We start from the raw sequence: 19,642 nt of genomic DNA on the forward strand, positions 1-19,642 counted from the left end.
ATTTCATACTCAGAATTCTATTTCATACATATGCTTCCTTGATTTTATAATAATAAAATAATAGTAATTTGTAGGGCAGAGGTCAAGGATTATGCAAAATATAACAACCTTATGAATTGGGCATTTCCTCCATTTGAAGATGAGGAAGCTCATGATCAGACAGTTTAAATAATTTGCTCAGGGTTTTAATCCCATAAAAGAGCAAATCTTTGCTGTATTCCATCACGACCATTTTAACTTCTGTTCTGTTCCTTCTTCTTGCTTCCTTTCCTGATTTTGATAATCAAATACATTTGTATTTCTTCTGAATATTGCCTTCCATCTCAAAGTTCTCTCTGCAGCCCCATATAGATTTACACAACTATTAGACAATATTTCATATGAATGTCCCATAGGTGTCTCAAATTTTACATGTCTAATATGAACCTAATTTTTTTTGCCCTTTCCCAAATTTGTTCACTAACTTGTATCCTCTAATATGATGAAGAGAAAGACCACTCACCTTCCCCTTTCTTCTGACAATGCATTATTTCACACTGTCCAGAATTTTTCATCTAATTACTTTCCTGGTTTCCTGTATTCACCCTTTTTCTTATACATTAAACCTTCATTCAGTTCTTCGTCTTCCTTGTCTGCCAGTTCATCAGAGAATTAACTTACCACAGCTTCAGAATTCAACTCAGGTGTCTGTCTCCAGTTTTATTAAACCAACCTTGATATACTTCTCTATTTAATCTGCATCAACTGCTCCCAAAGAACATTCTATTGTGACCTGAACTGTGTGTTATTTTGTCTGCTTTCTCAATTAAGCCATTGAGATACTTGAAGGCAAGGACTCTATCTTGCTTTTCAATCTCTGGAATCTAACCCAGTTTCTGGTACAGAGTTGTAGTTAATAAATGCATATTAAATAAATGAGTTGATGCAGGTGCTGTATCACTTATAAAGTTACTTTTCTCAGTATATAAATAGTCTATTAAATGTAACTCTCTTTCTTAGGCATTTATAGCCTTTCTCTTGTACTTGATTCTTTTCAAAATATTTTTTTTTTCCTCTAGAGAAGTTCATATGTATCTCCTAATTCATAATACCTTCTTACTTCACATTATAAAATTAACTTGGTGGAATGATCTGATGAATATAAAAGAAAAACTCATACCAATTACTAACAATGAAAGTATTAGGATGACAAAATGGATTTGAGTAGATGTGCCAAAGAGACCTAAGCAACCTAATCACTTCTGCTGTTACATTTTAGGAGTTAATTTTAGATAGTGTTCTTTGGACCACAGATGATGTCTTTGTGCTTTCCAATTGGAAGTATTAAGAGTGAATTCTTCCAAGTTAACTTCTTTTAAAAATCAGGAAATGTGTGTGAATTAAAACGCCTTATCATATATTTCTTTTCATTCTTCACTTCAAACTTTTCAGTCCTTTTTCCTTATGTTGTAGTCATAAAACTTACAAACTTAGAAGAAATATTTAAATTGCATTTTCATGTACATACATATTTGTTAGTATGCAAACTACATACATATATGTTAGGACTTTGAGGAATGAAGATACGTGTATATAGTCACAAATTTGATTGCATATTTGTAGCACTAAATATAGTTATGTAAATACTAAGTCAGATTACCTCCCTTCTGGGGTGCCTGGGTAGCTCAGTCAGTTATGCATCTGCATTTGGCTCAGGGCTCAAGTCATGATCTCTGGGGTCCTGGGATGGAGCCCAAACTTTGGCTCCCTGCTCAGTGGCAAGTCTGCTTTTCCCTCTCCCTGTGCCCCTCCCCCTGCTCATATTCACTCTCTCTCTCTCAAATAAATAAATAAAATCTTTTAAAAAAATTACCTCCCTTCCATTCTAATACAGAAAATTCTTAACTTGTATAGATGAGAGGAAATTTCTACAAAAAGGTTGTTTTATGTTCTTCAGTTACTTGGCCCTTAAATAGTAATTTATGTTTATATATATTTAAAACATCCTAAAAGGGTTGTTATTTTCTACATACAAGAATAAATTTATAATTTAAAGTAAGATCTTTACAAAAGCATTTTATTATACAAATAAAATCATGAATAGTTTCAATAAAAGGTTAAGACCATTTTAGCTAAGTACTACTTGTCTTTATTCATTAAAAAATGATCTGAGAGAGTTTGATATTTTGTAACACATTAATTTTCCAAGAATTATGTGCACTAGTCAAAAAGGAACAAATATTTGGACCACGTTGTGGAGCCTATTGTTTCCTGATTTCTCCTTTCTAATTCATTTTATGCCAGGGAGAATATTAAAGTTATTTAGTAAAATAACAGTGGTTTCCCAGGAACAAATGTTCCCCCTCATTTTCTGTCTCTCATGATCTCTTTGGCATTTCTCACTGCCTTTCTCCCTTACTCTTTCTCTCTCCTTCTCTTATAAAATACACATATGCATAAAATATGTTTTTGATATTTCCAAAGATAATGGAATTAATGTTTCAATTGTTAATGGTGCACTGGGATATATATTTTTTCAAATTATTTCTGGAAGTTATTTCTGGCTGTGATGGTAATAGCATTAAGTTATACTTGGTTCATATCAATGAGTCCAAATTACATTTTTTGACTATCCCACTTATCTACATGAAATGTCCCCTTGCCCAAAACAGTGTAAATTTATCTTTCATACAATATCCTCAAAAGACTAGCCAAATTTGTTAAAACATGTGCACTTTCTAGTTTACCTAACCTTTGTAATTTATTAGTAAAATAGAGTACCTAAGATATGAGGCAAGAGGACATGGTTATAATTAGTTTTACTTTAAGCTGAAATGTTGGGGGAGGCACATTATAGTTGATGATTAATCACTTTGAAGCTGACATTATCAAGATCCATAGGAAAAGATCAAATATAACCCTCCCCCAATTTGGTAATATATAGTATAGAAGAAACTTTGGGGGGACATAATTGCTTCATGCATAGATTTTCCAACCTGACTACAGCAGCAATAATAGTATCCAGTGATGCCAATGTATGTATAGATGTACTCTGGGTATCAGGAAATGAGGTGGAATGTATTAGGAATTGGTTTTCTAGACTATAAATATGGTTTTGAAAACAATAACAACATCACAAATCAGAAAATTCAACCTAATTTTAGTGAGGCAATTGTGAAGCCATTTAATCTTAAAACTGTAAGAATAATATGTAGTGTGTACATGCAGGTATGAATATGAATTGAGCTGAATAAGAGATAAGAATATTTGTTCCTGGCTCAAAATGCTTAAATCAGAATGCAGACCTTTCTTAAGGCAAGCTCTTGACAAAGAAGAGGAAAAGGAAAGTTGAGGGCATATAATAAAGTTATTTTCGATTCTTCAACCTTGTGTTTCTTTAATACAAAGAAATATGAATAGGTACAATTAAATGAGCATTCATTCCATGCTATTATGATAACACTATTTATGAATCTCATACTGGTTTCTTCTAAATATCACCGAATATAATTTTATAATATGTACATTGTTTAATTGCTATACATTAATTTATTTTTATATGTTCAATCTGATTTCTAACTGATATAGCCCAATCATATATAAATGACAGGATCATTTATTTTCTTTAAATGATAAAATAGGAGATTGGAATAAAAAGAAATTCCTACATATCGTCATCTATGAAATCTAATTATAAGACACTTTCCAAGATTATGGAATCAGTACTGCAGGTTTTCTTTCCTCTTTAAAAAAAAAAAAAATGTCCCAGTGTGCTTTTTAAGTACTATTGTCAGGTACAAATTAAAACTTCCTAAATTTTCTATATTAGATCTTAACACTTTTTAGAGGTGGAAAGTAGACTTCTAAATCTTAGTATCTTGATTTGCTTTTAGTGCTTCAAAACCTCGCCATCCACCTTTTTATAGGGTGTGCAATAGTGGTGGCTGTTGAGCAATGTGGTAGGAAAGCATCTGACACGGAGCTACTAAACCTGTACGTTAACATAAGATCTCCTTCACATTTAGCTATTGTAGATAAATAGTAAATGCTCTAGGAGAGCATTAATGACCAACACTGAAAACTCAAAAATTATTAATCCACTTCATAAGTCATTTTAAGTTTTAATTTCATAAACTTCCATAAAAATAGTCTAAATAAATTCCAGGGCCATGCATGATTACTTCATTACAAAATGTTTATATGTATTAATTCTGCAAGTGAACCTCTGAAATTGGTAGGTGAAAGTATAGTACACAGTACTTAAATTTCTACTAACAGGCATCTTTCCAGACACTTCTTATTCCCACATCCTTCTTGTTAGGATATCTTTTAAAGTGGGAGCCGCACATCTGCTGGTCTTTACAGCTTAATGAGTGAAAAGTCAGTACCCATGCAGAGCCCTGCATTTTGGTTCTTGCCAATCTCTTGGATTTGTTTGTTCTCAATCAGACCTACTTTCTTCTGCACTTTCTGTCCCTAAGGCAATGCCATAAGCAAGTCTTCCAGTAGTTCATTGGCTATAGTTTCAGATTGAAGGTAGGAAAACTCACTGTCCATCCAGGTTTGCTTGGTAGGAAGTTCTCTTTGAGATTATTTTGCCAGAACACTGGGGGAGGGGGGTGAAAATAGAGGAGTGGCACTCTGACCTATAAAACATATATACTACTTTTAATGAAGGGAAAAATAATTGAATTAGTAATAACCTATGGATAATACAATTTAATTTACATACACATATTGTTTATTTCTTAAAACAGCCCAACGAAGCTAATGGCATTAACTCCATTTTAAAGATAAGGAAACCAAGGCTCAGAATGATTAAATAATTTTCCAAGGCTACAGTTCATTGAATGAATGAAATAAGGAATGAATGAATTTCTAGGGAAAACAGCATGGATTGAGTGGATTAAGAGGCTGAGATAGGTCAATTTTTCAATCCATTTAGCAATCAATTTACAGAGAGTAAGCTGGTCTGACAGTCACATGGGGTTTATGTTTGGGGGTAGGATGCTGCTGAAGAACCAATGATGACAATTTTAAAAGAAACAAGAATGAATAACAGATGAAACATCATCATGGAATAGAAGAACAATGGTGAGTCAAATGGATGGTTAGGCTTTCACCAAAAACAATTAGCTCTATGGTAAACTTTTCGGCTGCCAGCTTATTTTGAAAAATTTTCTAGGCTTCGATGAGACAATGTTTGAAAATTAGGACATAGGCAAATTAATAGGATATGTAACTGGCAAAAACTGATTTAGGGAGAATTAGAAAATAGAAATTTTGTTCAATAATCATTAAAGGAATTCAAACAATTATTTAAAAATAGAAAGAAAGAGAGAAACCAAAGATTCACCAGAAATAGAATAGCTTATATGCAAGTGCTACGAGTTTTAAGGAACTTCCAAAATTGTACAGATGCTTCCAAAAATGGAAAATGAGGGCGTATTCTGCAACTCACTTTCTGAGACAGAATAATTTTGTCAAAAACTTAGAGATGGTATCAGGAAGTAAAACAGTAAGTCTATTGTGTTCAGGAATATAGATTCAAAATGTCTAAGCAAAATATTAGCAAACTGAATCCAGTTCTCTATAAAAATATTAATAAACAGTGTCCAATTTGGATATATAAAAATATCATAAGGGTGCTTTAATGATACAAAAATATTTAAATATATATTCCCACATTATTGGTTAAATGAGATAAACCATATTAACATCTCAAGATGCAGAAAAAAAAAATTAACAGATTCATAATAAAAATCCTTACTATAATAGATAAAAGGAAATTTTATTACCTTATAAAAGATGTCTCTCAAAAAAGAAAAGAAAAAGAAAATCTGTACAAAAACATCATATTAAATGGGGAAAATGTAGAAATATTCCATTTAAATTTAGAAACAAGATAGGAGCATTGCCTATGAATATCCCAATTCAGCGATGTTTTGGAGCTCTAGACAGCACAATAAGAAATAACAATTATAAGCATTGGAGAGCACCAATAGTACCATCATTACTGGTATACTATAGTCATGGATGAGGAAACCTAATTAACATTATATGGATTTTATTTGTCCCAAAAGTGATCTATAGGCTTAATGTTACTCTGATCAAAGTCATAATTGTTTTTTTTTTTTGTTTTTATCTTTATTATTGTGGAATAGGACAAGTTAACTTTAAAATATATATAGAAAATCAAAGAAGGAATAATACCCTAGGTTCTTCATGCTCTGTGAGATATAGACTTACTATAAAGGTACTTAAGGAATTATAAGAATGTGGTACTGGTGCAGGGGTGGACAAAATATGAATAAAATAAAGCAGTTCAAAAAGAAATTTACTCATATATGGAAATCTGATTTATGATGGAGCTTGCATGGTAGGAAGTGGAATTATGTAATAAATGAAAGCATGGATTAAAGAAGAGAGAAAACTTGGTGCACAACAGCCACAGGGAAAGAAAGGAGGGAGGAAGGGAAAAAAGAAAGAGGGAAAAGGAAAGAAAGAGAGGATGGAGGGAGGGGGAAAGGAAGAGGAAGGGAAGTGAATAAAGGGATCCCTACCTCACACCACAACATAGAACTGTTAAAAGGAAAACTGAAATTTTAAAAAGAGTATACATGAATTATCTTCTGACCTCTGAGTAGGCAAACTTTTCTTACACAATACAGGTCACAGTGCTAACCACTTATGAAAAGGTTGATAAATTTGAATACATTAAAACCAAATCTTGTTTATTAAAATACACATTAAAGTTAAAAAAATTCAATTTGTGTAGAAGATACTTGCAAAAAAGCATTAAAATTAAGAACAAGTAAAGAATTTTTACAAATCAAGAAGAGAAAAAGTAGAGAAAGGAAACAAAAGTCAAGAATAGCCATTTCACAAAAGAGGAAACCCATGAAATTGAGAAGTGTAACATTAAAAGTGTTAGAAAGAATGTACGCAGTCAAATATCTATGTTGAAAATGAATGCATGCATTGATACAACTTTTTTGGGAAACAAAAATTTGCATAAAAGTATACCCTACTCTGAAAGTATCCACTGTCCATGAGCACTAGGAAGCATGTCCAATAATGCAGTTTTTATAAGAATATAAACTAACCAATCCAAATGTCCATTGACATGGGTTTAAAAAGGCATACTCACATAAATGATAATTAGCAGTAAAAATTAAATAACTTCAACTATGCATGGAGAGAACTTCAGCTATCACATGAATGAGTCTTAATAACAATACTAAGTGGAAAAAGCAAAAAGTGAACAGAATGTTGTCTATGGCATGTGTAGGATAACTAAAAATTTAGAATAGTGCTCACTTTTGTGGATGAGGAGAAATGGACCGCACAGCAGTCTATGTAAGTTTTGGAAATGTTCTCCCATTGGGGTGGGCAATTGGTACATAGGTACTTAAATGATGAATAATATTATATTATACAAGATATAAGCAAACAAATGGGAAAAAGACTCAAAATATTGCAACATGTCTAACAAAAGGTAAATATCCATAATATAATACCTAAGGAAATACGTGAAAGTTTGATATTCTAAATATTCATGGCTCTTAATATCAGGTGGTGGGGTTTTAGTTAATTTTTATACATTTCTATTATGTTTAAGCATTATTTGTATTACTTCAACAAAATGTTTTTCCAATAATGCTAATTTAAATGAAAAACAACACTCATAATATGTAGAAATTATAAGATAATAATAAAAGACAACTCAGTGGAAAAGATGGGCAAGAGTTTGAAGATGCAGTTCACAGAAGAGATCACAGCTGTAAACCTACAAAAATATGCTCAACCCACTTGCAAACAGGAATGTGTGATTTTACAATAAAAGCATAATTTGATTTTTCATTATTATTGAAGAAATATCATAAAGTTGTTTACACGTAGTGTTTCGGAGTTGACAGAAATTGACACATCTTTTATAGCAGGAGCTGTTCAGAGAGTAGTATGATGGTATAGTGGATTTCCCTTCTAGAAGATTAACGTTCAAAACATATGCATATGTTCACATAAATGTACTTCAAATAGTGTTAACTATAATACTTATTTTTTGTAATAGTGAAACACTAGAATTAGTTTAACAGTACCTGAAGAGAAATGGTTTATTTGATCACACAATGAATACCTTATGTAATACATTCACTTATTGTAAATCATGATGCAACGTTGTATGAGCTGACACAGAAAGATCTCTTAGACATTTTTAAATTAAAAAATACACACAAATTAACAGGATGTATAGCATGATCCTATTCACGTTAAAAATATGTGTATAATAAAATTCATATGTGTATATTCACATATGTAAATATATAGAAAAGTTTCTTGGGTGACTGCATATTATATTACTGCCAGTGATTATTCCTGTGCAAGGGAGGTAAACAGACACATTCCACATATTTTTGTCTTGTTTCAATTCTTTTTTATTGCAAGAAAATAAGCATGTACAGTTGTATAAACTGGCTGTGTTACCTGCCTTTTTAACTTTCTCCAAGGTAGGTTGCTTTAATAAGCATAGTGCTGTATGCACTAGCAACAGAAGCTATGGGCACCCAGCAATTAGGCTTGAGTGTTCCAAGGTAGCAGACACTGAGGGCCATGTCAAAGACAAGTGGAAGGCTGGCTCCCATTTGCAAATTCTAAGTCAAAGGAAACACTGAAGCAGAACCCCAAAGCAGTGTGATCAATTTCTTCCAGTAATGGAAAAGGCTGAAAACTCTCAAAGACATATTTGCTGGCAGAATAGTTATATTTATATAATGATTCAAAAGAGAATTTTTTCAATTCAATAATTGAATCTCAATTATTCAATGAAATGCTGTAGTAAATGTCACTTTGGATTATATGTGAAATGCAGATCACATATAATCAAAATGAGAATATTTTAATAAAAGTTATTATAATGTATTTTGTTTTTTTAAACTTGAGTTGATAAAAGAAAAAATAAATTATCTAATATATGTTTAAATCAAGATGTTAATTCTTTAATTTTAGAATTTTATTCTAGATAAGAATTTAATATTTTTCAGTAAAATTGTTGAGATTATCTTACAGTTTTCATCAAATAAAAATGTCTTTTATTAGATAAAATGCTAAGAATACAAAACTTTACAAGTCCGAATTTTAAAGTATCAATCACGTGCCATAACGTGCTTATTTTGCAGGTTAAACTTTTTCCGTGATGTTCCTGATTTCAGAGTGTTAGCCTGTGGTGGAGATGGAACCGTGGGGTGGATTTTGGACTGCATAGGTAATGAAGACACATACTTAATGTGGCTGGGTTGAGAGTAGTAACCTAAAATTCTGTATATTTTATTTATTTTATTAATGCATTGATATCTTTGGATGCTACAGTGATATAATCGGATATCTGGCATTGTTGCACGTTACTTACTGGTTTAATGTGTTTGCTATATTTCAAAGTTTTAATTGACAAAATAATTTGCAAGTATCTAAAAATCTTTCTTTTTTAATCCGCTTCTCATGGAATTTACTAAACCCTCAGAGCTATTTTCAAATCAGGCTCTACAAATTCCATTTGTTTCTTTGACCTGGGGAGGGAGCCAAAGAGAATCTTAACATTTGTGATAAAATTTACATCAAATAGATGTGCTTATTTTATTTAAGCATGGCACCTCAAAACCTTACCCTCTGTGGACATTCTTATCATATGCATCCATCATTATTATTACCATAGCTATTTTTTATTTATCATGTACTCTCTCATAGATGTTGTGCTAAGATTTTTGCCCCCCCCATTCATCTTAATTCTCACAACTCTGTGACACAGTATAGATAATCCTATTTTAGAGAGAGGCTCTAAGGTGTGGAGAAGTTAAATAATTAGAATGGAGTCTGAGAGCTGTAAATTGACAGAGCTGGAATTAGAGCTTATCCTTTAACCTTAACCTAGATTGCTTCTCTCTTGACATTTTTACAACTTTATTTTTATAAGCAAACAAAGCAGATACATGACTGAGGATAAAATGTAGAATGTATCACAAAATCTTGATGATTTAGAAAAATTATCTGGTTTTTCAGAGACAGCTGTCAGAAGTGATTACTAATCAGTAAAATGATCATGAATTGGCCTTCATTAGGAGATAAATCCCAAACAAATATCCATTTCTATAGTGACTATTTCTTTGTTAAAAATGGGCCATTTCAGGGCACCTGGGTGGCACAGTTGGTTGAGTATCCAATTCTCGGTTTTAGCTCAGGTCATGATCTCAGGATCCTGAGATCAAGCCCTGTGTTGGGCTCTGCACTCAGCTCAGAGTCTGCTTGAGATTCTCTCTCCCTCTCCCTCTGCCCCTCCTGCTCATCCTCTCTCTCTCTCAAATAATTTTTTTTTTTTAAATGGGCCCTTTCACAAAAGGGAAATAATCTGTTCAAAATAAGTTTTACTGCCTATATAAATTGAAACACTTTTATTTAGTTAATGCAGGTGAGCGTATTCTATCTTTTCATGCACACAAAAGTATTCAAATTAAAAGTAAATACATGTTGTCAGCACACTTTTGGTAAGCATCTGATGATTTTAGTCTACTAACTTTTTTTTTAAAGAAACAGTGAAAATTGTGTTCTTTGGCCTTCCAATAAAAGATGTAAATAGTATAATATGCAATATCTAAGGAGAAAATCAGAATTCAGAAACTGCAGAAATTAGAGTTGCTTGAACAGAGTCTGAATACTTGTGAGAATTTTAGTGAAACGGTAGGATATTGTGAGTTTATTTTAGCTCGCATCTAAGCCTTGGTTATTACACCATGACACATCCATCCCTAAATAATCTGTTCCCTCCCCATTCTTCCACATAGACAAACACTCACTTTGAGGGGCTGAGAAAGTAGAAAAAATGAAGAAAATAATATATGTTTGTGAGAGTCATTCAAGCCATATGATGGCTTAAACAAAACTATGTGGGTGCGCCGGGGTGGCTCACTTGGTTAAGCATTAACTCTTGGTTTTGGTTCAGGTCATGATCTCAGGGTTGTGAGATTGAGCCCCGCATGGGGCCCCATACCCAGCATGGAGTCTGCTTGAGATTCTCTCTCTCCCTCTGCTTCTGCCCCTCTCCCAACCCTCCAGCTTGTTCATGTGCGTGCATGTGTGTGCTCTCTCTCTCTCTCTATCAATCAATATAAACAAAACCATGTGGAATTTTGGGGTGCCTGGGTGGCTCAGTCAGTTAAGCATCTGCCTTCAGTTCAGATCATGATCCCAGGGTCCTGGGATGGAGCGTTGTGTCTGGCTCCTGGCTCCCTGCTCAGTGGGGAGTCGGCTTCTCCCTCTCCCCTCCTGCCCCTGCTCTTGCTCTCTCTCTCAAATAAATAAATAAAATCTTTTAAAAAATGTGGAATTTTGATGGTAGTGATCTTTACTGCTCTGAGCCCAAAGCATTATGTTCTGTAAAGCTTAATCTTGAAGAAAACCTGCTGATATCAGAGTTACCCAGTTCTTATATTGCTTACTCTGACCCAAAGCAGCACCATGGGTAGGAACAACACAGTGAAACATTTTTAGCATTTTACTAGCTTTTAGAGTTTGATTTTTCAAAATATTTTATTCCTTAAAGTGAAATGCACCTAGAGTTGGTGTTGCAAAAGAACTTTTTATAGGAACCCACACCTCCACTTTGGTGATGTCCCTCTAGTATATTCTTATGATGCATATATACGCATCCTTGAAATTTCCATGATGTTAAATCCACAACAATTTCTAACTGAGTTAAGATTCTATTTTATTTTTTTGAAGAATTTATTTATTTATTTGTCAGAGAGAGAGAGAGCGTGTGCACACAAGCAGGGGGAGTGACAGGTAGAGGTAGAAGCAGGCTTCCCGCTGAGCAGGGAGCCCAATGCAGGGCTTGATCTAAGGACCCCAGGATCATGACCTGAGCCAAAGGCAGATACTTAACTGACTGAGCCACTGAGGCGTTCCCTGAGTTAAGATTTTAAAAGGCTTTCTTCAGACATGAATCTTGAAAATTCCTATCACTTTGTGAATTATGGTATTTATCTGTGTTTTATAAATTGCTACAAATACATACAAATTAATCTTACTTTCTAATTGTATATAGCTATAAAACATAACTTTTTCTGTTTTTAAGTACCTAGTGGAATGCCTTCATTTCATGCCAAGCTGTCTTTTCTACTGTTGTTCCATCTGTGATCAAAATTTTATTTTAATTTTTGATTCCACAGAAAAGGCTAATGTTGTCAAGCATCCTCCAGTTGCTATTCTGCCTCTTGGGACCGGCAATGATCTAGCAAGATGCCTGCGATGGGGAGGAGGTAAAACAGCTAATGAAAATCTTAAAAAACAGAAATACAGTGCAGAGCATTTTCCCCAAAAAATTAAGCCCATCCTTTTTAATATATGACAACTGCCATGTGAATTTAGCAAATATAATTGCTGTGAGAGATATAGTATATAATTTTGAACAATAGTCTGGGGTAGAGAAGGAAATAGTGGACCGGGAGCTAGACTGTGAGTGCTGGCCTTTAATCTGATACTAATTATAGGCTTGATGGGGCAAGGCAAGTTTCTAAACCTCCTTGATTTAGGGTTTCTAACTTAAAAAATGAGATAAGCATGGATTAACTCTAAAGTAGTGTTCAGATTTTTAATCTCTGAGTTGTGTAGTAACATCACTAACAAAGAAAAAAATTGAAAGGCTAATGAATTACTTGTCCAGGAATGAATACATTAAATAACACTTATTTTTTGAGACCCACTTTATACCAAGTGGGTATGTTCTATTCTTGGGGTAGAGGGTTAAGGACAGAAAACAAGGTCTACCTTCAAAGAGGCTTTGAATTCTAGTGGCACATAAAGTCATAAGTAAATTGTGAGACTTCCTACTAACAAGTAAACCTATAACCAACATAACAAAAGGTCTCTTGGAGGAAATAACTGGATAACATAGGGAGAACCCTAATGGATGGAATAATGATAGCCATATAGAACTGAGGGTAGACGTTAGAGGCAGAAAGAATCTCAAGTAAGAGGCCCAGAGATAGGAAGCTACTTGACATACCCAAGAAACTCAAAATGGAATAGTGTGGATGAAACAGGGTAAAGGGGAAGTATTTTTAAAGGTCTTAAAATAATTTGATGTATCATTAATAGGCTCTACTTACCTGAAGATGCCAAAGAAAAGAAAACCAGATTTTGCTAAAGAAGCCAGAATTGAAACTAAGTAACTTTAGCTTAGAGTTTAAAAAGTGTCTACTTAGAGAAGTTTAAAAAGTGTCTACTAAGTGTGAATGAGAAGTCCTTGGGGAGCTTGTTAAAAATACAGTGGCCTGACCTCACCCCAGATATGCTGAATGGAAATCTCTGGGGTGGACCTGGGCAGATGATTTTCTTTTTAAACAAACTCCCTAAATAACTCTGATTTACAATAAAAATTTGAGAACAATTTTTCCATGAGTTCAGACCAACTGGTAAACTCTAAGCTGTGTTTTGTATATGTGTATGTGTATGTATGTGTATATATATATATATAACAGACAGAGTTGGAGACTAAGTTAAAAACTTGATATATGATATATTTATAATTTTCATTAAGGGTATAAATTAGTAAAAGAATATCATGAAACACTGAGTTAAATCTCATAGAATCTAAAGACAGACAGACAGATGGATAGAACCATTGCTTTTAAGATGCTTATATTTGCTAGTGCTTACATATCTATATTGATTAAAAGGAAGAGAATCACACATGTGGCTTCTTGTGTATTCTTTTGAAAAATATTTTTGATATTTGAAAATTAATGGTTTCATTTAGATTCCAAACTCATAAATGGCTCCAGTCTCAAAATTGACATGGAAGTTCCATTTGGGTCATCTTCTAATGATTTTCTTATGAAACAATTTAAGATATATTATTATCAGTAGTCAAAGACACACAAATTGTAGTATATGCCAAAGTATATATTATTAATAAACTCTCTGTGTGTGCCTTGCATGTGTTGACACTGTTTTACATCCTGGATTTAGAGTGAAAAAATAAATAAAAGTTCCTACCTTCTAGAGATTATGTTTTCATTGAGTACACAGGTAATAAATCAATGAACAATAAAATATATAAATACAAAATAAGATCAAAGCTATGTAAGACTCAAACGTATTTAGAGAATCGTAGAGGGAAACTATTCAGCTAAATGATCAAGAAGGCCTCTCCAAGGAAGTAACATTTAAGCTAGATTTAAAATGTAAGGAAGGAAAAATAGCTTCTGAAATTGAAAGGGCTCAAGGAAGCTGATGTACTCTTTAATCATCTGTGAGGCAGTGGGTAAGTAGGGAGTGGGGGTAGGGGAGACAGTGACTAGTATGAGATTGGAGAGACAATCAAGAGCCAAATAATGCAGGGACTTTATTTGATTGAATCTAAAGCACAAAGTGAAGCTTGGAAAGAGTTTCAAAAACAGCATTATACAATGACATTTATGTTTTCAAAAATAGATTAATTGGGAGGTATATTCTTCAGTACACACTGAAGAAAATTAAGAAATTGTGAAAATGTAGAGAATCATAGTTTTCCAAATAAGAACTTGTGTTATAGTTTTTCCAGTTAGAGAATGAAGGGATTGGACCAGGGTGGTGGTAATGGGAATGAGACAAGTAGACCCAGTGGAGTTCTATTTTTAGGGAAAGACTGGTAGAACTTGTCCGTGGATTGGAGAGGGGTTTTGGGGGTACTGCAAGATGCCTAAGTTTAAGAAAACGCAGATGCCATTTGATAGAGTTTACTAATAAAGAAACATGCTGTGGAGTGTGATTATTTCTTGCCAGGTGTGTAACTAACTTTGAGCAAGTTGCTTACCAACCATGGGCTTCAGATTCCTCATTAGAGCTTGAAAAAATGATAGTACCTGCCTTGTAGGTTCTTATACCAAACCATCAAATTGCCTAGTGTTTGTGCTGAGTATATATTTGTAGCAAGTATCATCATGCTTAGCATTTGGGAAAGAAAGGACTTTATTCAACCAATAATCATTTGGTTCACTTTAGGTCACTGGAATATATTGATTTGAAGCTTATTTTTTACAAGAATATATTTGGGAAAATACAACACTGTAAGAATGTAGGATGTCCTAGGGCATTTGCAAATACTTAATTTACATTCTCTTTGCAATTTTTCTAGTACTAATTAGTCTAAAATCTAAGATTATTTCAGGAAAAATGTTCCATGAAGAGTAAGAGTTTTAGATGGAGCACACACTGACAAATCTATATTGTTGCTTTCCTTTATGTGACTTTCCTTTTTAAAAATTTCTGTGGCTTTTTAGATAGATTTGGTAATAACATTGTATCATTAAATAGAAAATAAATACTAATTATGTTTTTATTTTGTTTCTTAGCCTAGAGGGATTATAGGTTTAAATCAAAATAATGGAAGCAAAATAACATCATTCTTTTCTGGGAATAATCTTTTACTTCTATATTTAGTAAGTTTAATATGTCTTTTTTTTTTTTTTAAATATGATCTTCTTGAGTTTTGCAATCCTATTTATAGCTATGAATCATTATTTAACAAGCTTGAGCATAGATAAATACAAGTAGGGTGTAGGTATTTGTTAAATTGGGGACTACAATTTGGAATTTGTCATCTTTGTAGATTAGCTCTGACCTTCAGATGCCATGAGTCTCAAAATAGATTTTGGCCTATCTCTTTCCATTTTTATTTGGCTAGAAGGCTAATTGATATTAACCTCTTTCATACTTATCCATAAAAACTTAGACAACATAACCAGTGCTAAAGATTTTAAGGTGAGTGGCACTAGTAGAATCTAGCTGTGGTAATTAATATTCACTAAATCCATTCCTACTTTGTTCTCTCCTGGTCAGGTGCTGTTCTTACATTTTTCTAGTGTTGTAATGAACCATGCTGCTATTAACTTGAGATGTAGCTGGGGACAAGCTTAAAATTTTATTTAAATAATTATTATTTGCTTGTATATCTGCTGAATGCATATATATAAATATCATATTATATTTTATTATATATTACAGTGTACTTCCATGCTATATTATACTATATTACATTAATATGTGTAAATCCATTTATGTCTGAAAATCATCATACTTATTTTCAAATGAGTAGAATTTGTAAAAGAGGTGAATATACTTAACTTTTTTTATTCAGATCAGTGAGGAAAACATATAAAATGTACTTGGAGGCTAATATTTATTATTTATAAAAGAAATTAAAAATTTAGAATTAAACTTTGAGAATGAGTGTAGAACTATTAAAAATGTGAAATATACGTAAGTTTATTATACTCTTGTACTTTAAATAATTCAGTGTTTGTATTGAGTACAATTATACACAAATTATTATGTATATTCATAGTTTTTGAATTATGCTACAAAAATGCAATTTAACATTTATTAAAATACCATTTAGTACTTTTAATGCTTATATCTGTCTAGTCATTGTTTGTTGTACTCTTTGTTGTATGTATTAACTAGTACATGACTATTTTATCTGTGTAAGATAAAAAGTAATGGTAGGTGCCTAAATAGGCACTCCCAGATTCTGGCTGCCTTGAATTTCTAATAATTAATTCAACTAATACATCATAAATGTAATTTATTTATCTTTAGAGAATGTTGGCATATTACAGTGCCTCTTCTTTTTTTCCTTTAACCCAATTAGTTTTTCCAGAGTTATGTGTGCTAACACCTCTAATGAGGACTCATAGCCTCTGGCATTTACTTGTTCAATGAATACATTATTAAAATATAGACCAAAGTTGGACACAGAAAAAAAACTATGAAAATATTGTTCCAACTCAAAATATCAATTCAAGAATGTGTATATATGTCTGTGTGTAGAGTTAGAGAGAGAGATATTATTTAACTTAGTACAATTCAAATTCTGTTATCATTATATGGTTGAGAACTTTCTACTCTTATGCCTCATGTACTAAGAACTTTTATGCTTTTTCTCGTTTAATTCTCACAATAAACAGAAGTTTTTACAGAGGAGGACACTATTTAGGGAGGTTAAAAGCAAACATTAACACAACCAGGATTAGGCTACAGTTTGGACTATAATGTTATATTGACACATTTAAGAGAAAATATTAATATTCAGGAATACCTTTATTTTCAGGCCATGTTGATCATCTGCAGTAGATCCATTAAAACTAGATTTGTTGAGCATTTACTCTAGGGCAGACCTGGTAAAAGAAACTTGTAGTGAGAAAGATATGAATAACTATAATACAGTGTACTAGTTGTTAGGTAGGGCTAGTTTGGAGAATTGTGCACTGTGGAACTGTAGAGAAACCTTTTGGGAGGGTGGCTTCTGGAAAGAAGTGCTATCAAATATAAAACTTGCAGCAGGGCGCCTGGGTGGCTCAGTCGTTAAGCGTCTGCCTTCAGCTCAGGTCATGATCCCAGGGTCCTGGGATCGAGTCCCACATCGGGCTCCCTCCTCGGGGGGAAGCCTGCTTCTCCCTCTCCCCCTCCCGCTGCTTGTGTTCCTGCTCTCACTATCTCTGTCTCTGTCAAATAAATAAATAAAATCTTTAAAAAAAAAAAAAAACTTGCAGCAGGAACAGAAAGAAGCAAGGCGACCAAAAGAAAAGGGATACTCTGGATATATAGAATAAGAGATGAAATGTCACAAAATGAAAAAGAGAAGGACCTATTTAAACAAAAATTGTTCTGTATCAATAGAGGGTAAAATGTGAGGATCATTGAGGGATGGAAAGGGACAAGTCTAAAATCGCATCCAAGCTTTTTACTTCCATAATTGGGTAGAGGGTGTTGCCTGTCTGAAAGAGAGTTAACAGTAAGAAGATATGGAAGCATTTATTTTTGAATACATTGATATAAAGTTTTATGAGTGTATGCAGTGGAGATGTTCATTTGGCATTTGACTATACTGAGAATTGGCACCACAGGAGAGAAGTATGAGTTGCAAATTAAAGCTAAAAATAAAATATTTGTATGAGCTCACAATTATAGTTAATTCTTTATGTGTGTTAGAATTTGCTGTAAAATGCATTGTTTGGCTTTAGAATGAGACATCCACATACACACACTCAAACACATATAAATACAGCTTTTGTTATTTGGTTATATTTTTTCTCAAGATAATTTTTTTTCATTAGGTTATGAAGGTGAGAATCTGATGAAAATCCTAAAAGACATTGAAAACAGCACAGAAATCATGTTGGACAGGTGGAAGTTTGAAGTCATACCTAATGACAAAGATGAGAAGGGAGACCCAGTGCCTTACAGTATCATCAATAATTACTTTTCCATTGGCGTGGTAAGACTTTGCACTAACTGTTCTTTTAACCAGTCCAGAATAATCACTGCGTTTAAACTCTTACACTACACAGATTTACTGATTATGAATAGTTTATTTTATTTTTGTGTCAACAAAACACCTCTTTAATGAGCAATAATAAAGCTTATATGCATAAGCTTTTATTCAAAGTCAGAGAATCAGCAATACATAAATTTTTCATGTGTTAAACAAAAGAAAGAAACTTTTTTTGCAATTGATTTGACTATTTGTGTTACTAAAATAAAGGGTAGAGTGGTTTGTAAGATAGTTATGTTTTAGAATATAGGCTAAAGCTCCACATAAAAAGTTGAAATGTGAAATTGATTCATCAAATTTTATCTTATTTTGAGATATGTATTCAAATATTATAACCAATCAGGTTTTTACAAATAGACATTATTTTAAAATTTATGGTTAGGTCTGAGGTCTAAGAAAAATGCTACTATGATTCTCAAGTGCTTAATAAGTCAAAGGGCTAACTTTTCACTTAATTTATTGAAAAATCTTAGACTGAAAATAGAATATCATTTGGCAATTAAAATAGTTTTTGTAATTTTAATCCCTAAGGAATTAATAATTTTAACAGTGATTTTATATATGTGTACATATATTTTACCTGGTAGTTATGAATTCTTAAAATATATCATGTACAAAATTATATTCCATTTATCATATGTTGCTCAATATTAATCTCATGTATTTCTCTGTCATGTGCATGTGCACGTGCACACACACGCACACACACGACTAGTAGATTATAAAAGGCACTGATTGAATTCATAAACTTAGGAAGTCAAGCTACCTGAAATAATACTCTATAAAAATAATAGTCTATATATCCTAGGCTAAGGTATTATTTTTCTCTCATTGTTACAAATAATGTATTTTTTCCTTTTTCTTACCTTTTTTTAAATTTAATTTTATTATGTTATGTTAATCACCATACATTACATCATTAGTTTGTGATGTAGTGATCCATGATTCATTGTTTGCATATAACACCCAGTGCTCCATTCATTATGTGCCCTCTTTAATACCCATCACCAGGCTAACCCATCCCCCCACCCCCTCCCCTCTAGAACCCTCAGTTTGTTTCTCAGAGTCCATAGTCTCTCATGGTTTGTCTCCCCCTCCGATTTCTGCCCCCTTCATTTTTCCCTTCCTACGACCTTTTTTTTTTTTTTTTAACATGTAATGTATTATTTGTTTCAGAGGTACAGGTCTGTGATTCAACAGTCTTACACAATTCACAGTGCTCACCATAGCACATACCCTCCCCAATGTCTATCACCCAGCCACTCCATCCCTCCCACCCCCCACCACTCCAGCAAC

General features: G+C 33.0%; 1 protein-coding gene across 1 annotated transcript in view; it reads left to right on the forward strand.

The window, feature by feature from the left end:
* Positions 1-19,642, forward strand: part of DGKB (diacylglycerol kinase beta) — a 480,803-nt gene that overhangs the window by 263,004 nt on the left and 198,157 nt on the right. Inside the window, exons 16-18 of the mRNA XM_081800920.1 lie at positions 9,159-9,244; positions 12,201-12,290; positions 18,129-18,289. Coding sequence (XP_081657046.1) covers positions 9,159-9,244; positions 12,201-12,290; positions 18,129-18,289 — 337 coding nt within the window. The remainder of the gene's footprint in view (positions 1-9,158; positions 9,245-12,200; positions 12,291-18,128; positions 18,290-19,642) is intronic.

The sequence above is a fragment of the Leptonychotes weddellii genome, chromosome 12 (assembly GCF_054177405.1).
Source record: "Leptonychotes weddellii isolate Sample4059 chromosome 12, ASM5417740v2, whole genome shotgun sequence".
NCBI classification, from domain to species: Eukaryota; Metazoa; Chordata; class Mammalia; order Carnivora; family Phocidae; genus Leptonychotes; species Leptonychotes weddellii.